The 10,849-nt window shown below is 45.2% G+C and overlaps 2 protein-coding genes and 1 long non-coding RNA gene across 4 annotated transcripts in view; 1 reads left to right on the top strand and 2 right to left on the bottom strand.

The window, feature by feature from the left end:
• Positions 1-86: 86 nt before the first annotated feature.
• LOC120898408 lies at positions 87-724 on the top strand. Its single transcript, XR_005738661.1, has 2 exons — positions 87-242; positions 332-724. It is a non-coding gene; the product is annotated as an uncharacterized LOC120898408 (long non-coding RNA).
• Positions 324-2,451, bottom strand: LOC120898405 (beta-catenin-like protein 1). The gene is made up of 3 exons (XM_040304225.1): positions 2,201-2,451; positions 730-2,130; positions 324-667 (listed from the first exon to the last, which is right to left on the bottom strand). The coding sequence occupies exons 1-3, from the start codon at positions 2,228-2,230 to the stop codon at positions 386-388; spliced, it is 1,713 nt and encodes a 570-aa protein (XP_040160159.1). The 5' UTR covers positions 2,231-2,451; the 3' UTR covers positions 324-385.
• An 868-nt stretch (positions 2,452-3,319) lies between these two features.
• The window catches only part of LOC120898404 (acetylcholinesterase), a 62,995-nt gene continuing 55,465 nt past the window's right edge, over positions 3,320-10,849 (bottom strand). For both annotated transcript variants that reach the window (XM_040304223.1, XM_040304224.1), the window contains exon 9: positions 3,320-10,814. In XM_040304223.1, coding sequence (XP_040160157.1) covers positions 10,693-10,814 — 122 coding nt within the window. In that variant the 3' untranslated portion in view covers positions 3,320-10,692. The remainder of the gene's footprint in view (positions 10,815-10,849) is intronic.

Here is a 10,849-nt window from a genome sequence, read left to right as displayed (position 1 = left end):
GAAAATACTTAAAAAGGTTTGATAACTAGCGTGAACGCGATTGCTGGGTATGTTTTACACCATCGCAGTTCACACTGGAACTTTGGGCTGTGGTGATCAGTGTGCGCATCGTGCTCTGTTGGCAGTGAGTGGTTGAATCTAGTGATGTGTCCTTATTAGTTTATGAAATTTGAAGAGTATCATAACATTACACTTCCTGTAGTGAGCTGAAGCTTGAAATTCTTTCACAGAACTGTCCTGGGGTAAGTAGAGCGCACAAAATAACGGCCCGATTAGAACAACATTATTTCAATTCAACTCATTTTCATGGAAATGCTTTTCCATTTTCGAGTCATTTCCGGTTTATTGAACGTTGTAAGGGTTTTATAATCGAGAAGCTAACCTATTAGAAACGATCGATCAGCTGCAGTATGTGGGACTGCTCCTGTTCGCGCCAATCGCTATCGTTAGCGTCGCCCAAATTGCCCGCATACTCGCGCATCACGTTGCGTATCATTTTCATCGACCCGTTGTGAAGGTTCAGAATCTTTAGGACGCGCTGCTTCACCACATCCGTGCAGCTGATCTCGAGGATCACGTAATCGACCAGCTGCAGTGTGAAGAGACCGCCGGAGAGCCGCTTCACGTACACCATGTCGTCGTCCTGCTCCTCGTCCTCATTGTTGCGCTGGGAGGGGGGAAAGAGAACACCGTTAAACCGTTGCAATAGACTATTGGCAAGCCACTTACCAGCTCCTGATCGATCTCACGGTCCATCGCTTCCACCTTGTCCAAATACTTGCGGTGCAGTTCCATCAGTCGTTCCACCTTCTCGAAATCGTTCTCGGTAAACTTCGACAGCAGGCGCTGCCGCTGCGAACCTTTGCAGTTGCGCAGCATGCTGGCAATGATGGAGACGATGTGCTCCTCGTGCTCGTCCGTGCTGAGCAGGCGCTTCTTGCTTCGTTTCGGCGTCTTCATGAACAGCGGAAAGATCGTCCGCAGGCCGAGAATGTCGACGAACTTGTTGCAGTTGTCGCGCCCGTCCGGTCCGGCCATCGCGTGATCCAGCACCTTCAGCGACCCGTTGCGCGAGAGCTTCTTCTCGCGCAGCATCAGGTTCATCAGCTGCAAGCCCTCGCCTTTGAGGAACTTTTCCCGATTCTCCTTCGCCATTAGCGCCGAGCAGAGGCTGTTGAACAGGTTCTCCATGAACTCTTGCTCCTCCGCCGAGCTCGGATCGTGCCGCTTGTAGGCGGCCAGCTGCTGCAGCAGCACATCGATGCCGTCTATGTTGCCCAGCGTGATGCGGTTCGCGTTCGTGTCCTGCACCAGTATCGACAGCATTTCGCTGCAGTACAGCTTGTTCGCGTCGAACGGCATCTTGGCGCGCAGCCGCTTCAGGATCCACTGCAGCAAACCCTGTTCGGCCACTTCCTTCGCAATGTCGGCCTTCACCTCGATCAGATTCTCGAAGATGGCGAGCGTGTTGTGCACACCGTCCGCTTCCTCCTTCACAGACTCATCTAGGCGCTCCAGGTTCTGCACAAGCAGCCCGGCAGCCTGCTGGTTGCGGAGCGCCTCGATCAGCGTCTCCGTACCGTCCAGGCTTTCGTGCAGAATGTCCACGTCGGTAAGCTCCTGGAGCAGATTGACCACCGCCACGCTGATGTCCGAGTTTTGGTGCGACAGCAGATCCAGCAAACTGGCCACACCGTTCAGCTCGACCAGCAGCGGGTACAGATCCGGCACGGTGGCGACCGCGTGCAGCTCCTGGATGGCGTCGTTCAGCTCAATCTCGCTTTCCATGAACTTTTCCGCACTGTCCGGGAACTTGATGCGCATCTCCTGGTTCTTCAGCACGCGCTTTTCGAACAGCAGGAGCATCCGTTTGAGACCACCCTCATCCAGCACCTCTCCGTCGGGCTCCTCGGTTTCGACAAATTTCAGAATGTTCAGCCGTTCCTCCTCGCTGATTTGTGGCTCGTTGGTGGGCAGTGCGGGAATTCCTCGTGCGCTTACGCTTTGTTCCGTTCGGTTGACCTTTTTCGGTGGTTGGCTGCGGGCTGCCGGTTCCGGCGAGTGTTCATCGTCGTCGTCGTTTTGCTGATCCCTTTCAAAATCGGACGGGCGCTTTGGGGTTTGCTCGGGCTGCGACGAAGTGGTAAAGTGCGGTGAGAAAGCTGTGAATGCAGTAAAATCCATATTGAATATCACTTACTTTGAAAGAAAGCAGCTCTCCTACATCCATCGTGCTCAGTGCGTCTGGTGGCTGATTTGAATGCGGTTTGTTTTCGGCGTGCAGAATGTAAACAATTCGACAGTACCCCGCACCCTCCCTCGGAAACCAACGCTCAAAAAACCGTCGCAAAACCGTCACAAAACGTCAAAACCGACGTCCGCAAGTACTGAAAAACGGCGTCGCCAGCGAGCGAATTTCGCACCGTTTTTGACGCTTTGGCGACGGTCTTTTTTGACGTTTTGCGACGGTTTGTGATTCCTGCGGGAAACTGCTCAGCACCAAGGTGGATTTAAAAATATCAGGTGGTGGGCTCTAGTGCATTTTGACAATTCGTCACTTGACGTAAGGTCCCCAGGATTGAAACTTTGTTTACATTTATTAAATTTGTTCATATAATTTATCTACCCCATTTTTTCGATTAAATATTCTTTACAAATATATTTTGGACTTAGCGAGTTCTTATTTAACATTAAAACATGGATTAAAGTGTATTATTTTGTGTTATTCCGTGAATTTATTCTATAATTCATTGTGTTTTCGACATTTTTGATGATAAAAATTGAGAAATCATTATTTTTTCAATTTTCACTTTGATTCCTCATTATCTACGACCCGCATGGACATTTTACTTGAGATTAGAACTCTTACTCACATGATTTTAAATTTCCTGCATAAACAAATCATCAAATCTTTTGTTAATATATCTCATTTTTTCAATAAAATCAAAAGACACACAAAAATGCACATAATAACAAAGAAATGTGTTCTATTTGCTATGTTCTGTGTGCGAAAACCAATGGTTAACGGTTCTAAAATGACGTAATGTCCTTCAACTATGGCGACCCCCCAAAGGCCGAAATCCACCACCTGATATTTCTAATCCACCTTGCTCAGCACAGCCCTGTCGGAAATAGTGACAAAAGAGCGCGAGATTCAGCTGTCAAACAGCTCGGTACAAAATTTGAAATTACCGTTGGCACGGGCCATTGCTGCTACAAAGCGCGGACATGATTCAACCCAAGTGATATGAAACCACATTAATGCATTGTTAATTTGATGGCCCAAATTCATCGAACTGTTGAACAAACGCCAGGAACGAAAGTTTTAAAATTGTGTACTTTTTATTTCCTATACACAACATTTACATTTAACAAAGCATTATATATCTCATATATTTTCATCATTGTGTTGTTGCTCTCATTCCCTTTATTCTCCTGCATTGGCTCGTTCCCTTCCCCCGTTTCCTCTTGATTACTATCGGTTTACCTCCATTGTTGTAAGCCCCCTCTCGCTGTATTCAAGGGCATTGAATTAGTGTTGGTTGATTCATTTTCTTTCCATTAGTAATATTCTTAGAAGGATTCAATTAATGAATTAATAAATTTAAATATATGCTATAGTGACACTTTATCATCTGTTGTCCTGCGAGCTGTGTAGCTCTTCCTCGCGCGCGCGCCTTTTCTGTTCGCGTGGCTCCTTCCGCCCTATCTGCCCCAGAATCTGCCGCCGCTTGCATACTGTAACGTTTCATAATTGGCCAATTTCTACTAGCTCTAGTACTGAGTATTTAATCTAACCATCGAACAGAGTACGTGCCGCATTTAATGCGCTATCAGATTCGCTCCCTTAATTCATGCTGTAGGCAATACGAGGAAGAAAACCATAACCATGCATCTCTACAGTGGTGTATCGGTGTTTGCGGTGGCACCGAGCAGCAGTATTGTTGTTGAGATTAAAGGACCAATATGTTTCGCAGTGTAACTTAAGTTAGGTAGATAAAAAGGTTTGGATTTTGGTTTTATTGTTCTTATTTATCTGCAGCTTTTGCTTAGTTGTTGTGGTGTGTGAAGCGTTACTTAGTATGAACATGTAGAATTCGTTGCAAGGTTTGCTCTTGTTACGCATACACACATCGCCGACCTCGTTTGTAATAGAACGAATCGAAAAGCAATGCAGTGTCGTACAATCGCGCATGGAAATGAATGCAATACATATGTGGATTAACTGTGGTTTAGTGGTAAGTTGCCTTCTCTAGTCCGTTAAATGGTGCTTTACATAGTGCCGGCTCTGCCATCTCGTTCCTTGCGTCTTGCCGCGCGTGTTACTATTTGATTTGATTGAAAAAATCGTAGCCCGTACTATTCTCTTGTGTTGCATTGTGCACATAGCCTTGCGGAAAGGCCAGACCATTTGCGCAGCCTTTGCTCTGTGGAATGCAATATTTAGTTTGTAGTTTTGTTTTTTTGTTTCATTTGTTTGGTTGTTTGTTTTCCTTGGTGCAGATCTCAAGATCAGCCACCCACTTATTACGCTACAATATATCGCTAATAGAAGCTTAAAGGTAAAGGATCTGAACGTTATTCAGCGTAACCCCCGCACAAACATAGGTTGTATTTAGAAAGAGTGTGTACTTAAAGGATCAATTTGTTCTCTTTCGCCGCCACATCTAGTTATTGATTAACTGCTACTACATCTCTCATTAAGTGCTGCTACGAAGAATTGTGATTGTTTCGTATCGGTAACGGGAAGGAACGCTTCCGAATGCCCTAAGCCGTTGCCGGGGTTTAAAATCGGACAGCGTCGCATCGGTCGGTTTGCCGCTCCTAGCGTACGTCATTTAGGCCTACTACTTAGCTATGGGTTTGCTCTGGGTCTAACTTCCAACACAACAACGTACATAGCGTTCGATCTACAAATACTGGGGTTTCGCGGTGAAGGATTGCAAGTGCAAGCGATCGCGATGCCTAGAATGGTGTGCCGCACGTACATATTTCGTTCTTAGTACACAAGGTCAAAGAATTGTGAATGTTATTAAAGGATGAACTCCAAGAGCAAGAGCTAGAAGCAATCGCAACCACAGATGTGTTTGGATGCATTTTGCAGCAGATCTTGGCGCACGGTTGTGTTTTCCATTTTCCTCCAGGAGCAACAAGCAAATAGCGTGTGCTGGCGTGTGCTGAGTGTCTGGGATCGTCAATTGTTGCCTCTAGTTTCGTTGAGCTTGTCACCGATGAACGTTAGGCTGTGTGCTTTTCTGTTTAGTACGCGAAATTCATAATTATACTATCACTTAGTCAAATTTGGAACATGCTTACTAAATACCCCTACTGCTACGCTGTCTGTCTGTCTGTCCGTTTAGCTTATCTTGGGTTTTGCTTCCTAATGATTGATAATGTTTGAAAAAACAAATGCTATCCCTCCCCGTCGCTCTTATCCAACACGTATCAACGTGAGCAGAGGAGCGCTCGTTGGCTCGAGGATGTGGCACGCTCCTAATGCTTACACTAAAAACGTCAGCGATCAGCTTACCCTCTTTCTATCTTCAGCTGCTACACTGACTGACTGTCCGCTTCTGCAAAGCCCGATTTGCTGATTTGCTACTACTCATTAACGGTGAACGGCTAGCACACGAAACGGAGCAAAAACGAACGCGGTATGCTTGAAAACACACTAAGCTTGATTACTAACGGACGACCAATTCTCGGTGTGTTCTTGGCAAGCCTGGGGGGGATGAAGAAGATACAGTGGATACATACTCTAAACCGCCAGATGGCCGCAGGGTGCTCGCTAATATCATGTGTGTAATTGCAGTTCCTACCACGTTGCTACGCCCGGTATTACTACTCCTTACGGTTATTAATGCCATCGATAGTATTTGCGCTACTGGGGGTTTTGCATGTTTGCTGTTTCCAGTTGCTGTGAGTTGGATTTATTCGGCCATCACACAACCGGCCAACTGCCATTTTACACCGCTCCACCACCAATGTGGATCTCACAATAAAAAATATACCTTTTCATAAAACCGGTCATAAAGTCTAAGCTTAAATGATATGTATTATGAATATTATTTTTATCCGTCCGTTCACTCCTGACCGTTTCTTGGTTTAGCTTGCTCTTGATGCTATGTTTCACACAAACAATCTCTCCCATGGGTTTGGCTCTGAGTTTGGTTGATTTGGATACCTCTTGCTTGTTTAGCTTTAAAGGCAGGCAATGTCTCAAATAAATAAATCGTATCAATAAAGCTTCAATAGGGGAAGAAGCAAACTATACGCGAGTAATGCCATATCTTCTGCTCCCCTGGAGGAACACACAGAACAATTCTATCAGTTCCAAACCCACGAGAACCGTTCTTGTTGGCTTACCCACAGGCCCACATTGCGCAGTGCGCTCATTAGCTCAACGCGCTGCCACTCGCTACTGCTACACTCGAACAGAAATCGATCTCACTTACACTGTCTAAAACTGTCCCGACATGATTCAGGATTCACTGAAGGTCCTGTCAGCAGTATTGCGCTTGTGTGTGTGCAGTTGGCTTTCCTAACTTCGACGCACATACGAGCATATGTGAGGGGGGGAGTATTATGTGGTATTATGGTGGTGTACTATCAACCGCTTTGCTAGAGACAGAGTTGGGCATTGTCCTCGATGTGTGTGTTTGTGTTTGTGCGCGCACTATCTGCCCATTTATTATACGTGTCTATTTATATTATTTTCGTCTTCTTTTTATATTTTTCTTCATTTGAAAATTGGTCCATTTTCAACGCGAATCATTGGCCAGGGGGGGGGGGAAGGAAGTTTTACTCATCGAGTGCATCGAGAAACGAGTGTTTGGCGGAAACTCAAACCAGGCAAACGCAATGCTATTCTGAGCTACTCGCTAATTAATCAAACTTCCAAACAAAATGCACTTAACGATGCTACTCAGCAACAGCTTTACAGGTGTGCTGATGTGTGCATCAAAGCAGAACAACAGAATGAGGGATAACTTAGTCTAGCTTGTTGGGGACTGCTGGCCACTGTTCACTGCTTGGGACTACGAATATTTACGTGAAGCACTCACGATACTTACGCGATTAGACTAGAGAGAAAGAGAGAGATGATCACGATCACGATGAGCGTCGGGTGCGTGTCAGGGGCAGGGCCATCCTCATTTCAGGTCTGGCCGCTGCTCTGTGGCATGCTGCTGATTCTGTTCCTGTCCTGCAGCGCTTTGTGCACGCTTTGTGGAGTACTTGTACATATTATGCATCAGGGAAGGGTGTCTGTCTGCGTGTGTGTGTGTGTGTCAATGTGCGTGTCGCGTGTAGGTGTGCAAGATGCGCTCGTGTGCAGTAGTAGTAGTAGTAGTAGTAGTAGTAGTAGTATGTTCTCTAAGTATCTTTCCTACATGTCGATCGTTGTTTGCTGCACACAGTTGCACAGAAACAACTGTTTCAAACAGTTACCTTCAAGGAAATCATCACAATAATGCGCGTTAAGAGCGTTTGTTTCTTTTTTTTTTGTTTAGTGGTTTTTGTTGTTTTATGTACCGTTTTACTTTCCTATAATAATTGTTGTCTGTGGTGGCGTCTGCTGATTCGCCGCTACTCTCTTCTTGCTCTTTGACCTCCTTAGCATCGCTATGCCCCCAACCATTTCATGCTTATATATTTTGTATATATATATATATGGCTATATGTATACATATTATATATAAGACTACATAATTGAACAGCGGTAACGGTGCCGTTTTGTGTGTGTGTATCATTGTATTCACATCAATTGGCGCGCTACAGGCCGCTACAGCAACAACACGCACAATGCATTTTTGAGGGTTGGAAACCCGCTAGAGGCTGAACATGCTTTTCACCGCACCACCGCACTTTCCTACGGCATCCATTCGCCAAATCAGCTCTTTTGCTGCTACGGAAAAGTGTCCTCGTGTGCAATTGTTGCAAAGAAAATCGTACATCTAAACGCAGTCCTTCGCAGAATCTCCCGCCCCTCGAAAAGCACAGTCGTGTTTGAAATAGTTTGATTAGCTTGCCACAGTCGACAGTCGATTGTTTGTGTGTGTTGCACATCTGGGTGGCCAACCCAACCCAAAGTGTGGCGAGTTTTATTAAACCCTTCCCGGTCTGGGCTACATTTCGGGCTTTCGTTATGTCTGTCTGCACTTGCGCGTGGTTTTTAGATGGAGGAGGCTTGCGTGTTGCGACCTGGTTAGCTGGCGTTAAGGGTGCGCTGTTGGCCAAATGGAGTTGATTTTCCTGTCCTTTTTTCTGTTGCAAAGTGAAGTCCTAGTATCATTTTCCAGAGCAATTGTGAGTGTATGTGTAAAACGAGGGTTTTTTTTTGTTAATTTTTTGTTGTTTTACTTGTTCTCTTTCACCGTCGTCGTTTCGAATTTCACGTCTTTAAGTTGTTCGGTGCAAGTGATACTGCCCATACTGCTGTGTGTGTGAATTTTTGAAAAAAAGTGTCTGAAGTTTCGTACTCGTCTTTTTGCCTTAACCTCACTTGGGTGATTCTAGCTGTTATACTTTTTACTGTTTGTGATTTAGTTTGGCCAGGGCCTGAATGTCCGCGCCACCGGACCACAAGCCAATCTGCGTGCGTGTGCCTTGCCACCGTTTCTCTGTGCCCGTGTTTCCATTCCAGCGTAGCTTAAAACTATTCGATTTTTATCATTAGATTGCAACAGCATTACAAGGTATGATATGTTTTCGGTTTTATTTTTTTTTTGCAAGTTTTATTTTATAACTCATTCCCCGTTCGACTCGCCGCTTTCGGTTGCTTTCTTTTGCCCTTTTCGTCACCGTGTCTCGCTAGGTTTGGTATCTATATTTAACTTGGAATTTAAACACTATAACTATGACTCTGCCTTACTAGCGCGGGGCTTTACTTTTGTATGTTTTGTGTGGCCATGTGCAATGCTCAGGACACCCCCGCACGTGTCCCCGGTCTATTATAGACAGACGACTCTGCTACAACAGGCCTTCCAGCCTTGCAGCAGGGAAAATGTATGTTTGAAAACTTGCTCTCCTGCTGCAGCAGTGTAGAGAGCCTCGACTAAAGGGCTAAACTCTAAACTTTCATCCACCACCGGGCCCGGATATTTCCGGTGATGTGTTGTTGTCTATTCCCTTCCCGCGTTCCGTTCATTTGTTTGATTCCATCAGCGGTGTGAAGAACGTGAAAGTAGAAAATGTACTCGCGCGACGCATTGCTCGACAGTTTCTGTTTTCTTTTGTAACCTAATCTGTTTTTTGTTTGTTTTTGTGTGCTTGGCAATTTTCCTTTTGCACCTCGGCCTCGGCCTAAATGTTTTCTTTTGCTCTCTTTCTTCTAGTTTCTTTAGTTACATCTAATTGATTGTTGATAGTATTTGTGGGTTTCTCCTTGTTGTTCTTGCTGTTGTTGCAGGTGTTTGGCTTAGGTGTATTTGTGTAGTTTGTGTGTGTGTGTGTGTGTGTGTTTTTGATTTCAGTTTTGCTTTTAACTTCCTTATCTTTATCTTACGCTTTTGCTCCAACGGGTTCGCGACAATCCAATGGGATTAGTAAGGTTAGTAGGCTTTATTGTTTTGTTTTTGTTTTTTTTTTTTGGTAAATTTGTTCGTTCTGATTTTTTTGTTTACTTCCCGTTCTTATTTTGAGGAGTTTTCGAGCTTTAGAATGGATTGCAAGTAATTAGTTTGTTTTAGTTTTGTTTTATACCTTTTGCAGAAATAATACCGCCTCCCTACGCTCAATTGTAGCACAGCGTGTACTGCACCGGTTACTCTAGTACCTTTTGCTAGTTTGCGTTGGTGTTGGTCTAAGGAAAGAAGTTTTAAGAATGAGAAAACGGATAGGGCCAGGATGTTGCTTTTGTGATGTGTAGCTGTGGTTGCGTGTCGAAAGTGTGCGCGGTGCTAGTTTATATCTTCAGCACGTAACGCGCAGCACTCCGCCAACGACCCAGTTGTGCTCCTGGTAACGAGTTACGAAGCGTTATTATGGAACAAATTCATACTGGTGGTGCAGTGGTGGTAAGCAAACCGGAGGGGGAGGGGGGACAAGGTAATGTGTTTTGTCAGAACACGAGGGAAGTAGTAGTTCATGCGTATATATGCGTCTAGATGTATATTCATATAGTAAGTTTAACATTTGTTTATTGTTCCGGTGTGTTTTAGTAGATGTGTGGTGTTTAGTGTTGATTGGCCGCCATACCAAACCGCACGGTAGTAGATCCTGCTACAAACGGCGCTGCTGTCTGTGTGGAGGGGAAGGGGAAGAGGGGACCGGGGGTAGTGGTTGTTAGTGTAAAGCTATAAGAAGTGTGTTACTGTGTGTACTGGGTCGTGGTGTATTCCAGCAACTGCCCATGAAACGGTTCAGCTGCTCCGGTCATATGGATACTGATCGAACCCATCACGACTGCTCTTGCCATAATTTGCCATAAGAAAGTAGTTATTTAAGTAGTAGTTTGCTACTGAGCTGCCCCCTGGGTTTAGTGAACCCGGTTGCAGTTTTTTTGTTGTTGTTGTTGCTTCGATTATTCGATTTGCTTCTTCTCTCCTCGCCCGCCACCACTTTTTTTCCCTTTTCGCTATGTAGTCCTATCTCTCCCTCGGTTCTGCTATAAAGGGGGGGAAATTGGTTAGGAAAAATTTGTTCCTCACTATCTTAAAGCTTAAACGAACTAGGCCATGGATGGGGTAGTAATTATTGTATGAATCTGACGGTCGCCGTAAGCAGCGACACCAGCAGCACGATCAGATCAGGTCGGTAAAAAAATGCGCTGCTTTCGCACGGTTCACTGGGCGGTGCTGGCCCTGGTAGGTTCGCTGTTTTGGAGAAAAAGGAGACGTGAGAGAGAGAT

This window comes from Anopheles arabiensis, chromosome 2, assembly GCF_016920715.1.
Source record: "Anopheles arabiensis isolate DONGOLA chromosome 2, AaraD3, whole genome shotgun sequence".
In the NCBI taxonomy this organism is placed as follows: Eukaryota; Metazoa; Arthropoda; class Insecta; order Diptera; family Culicidae; genus Anopheles; species Anopheles arabiensis.
Note: the sequence above shows the minus strand (reverse complement) of the source record. Positions and strands in the feature narration are given on the sequence as shown.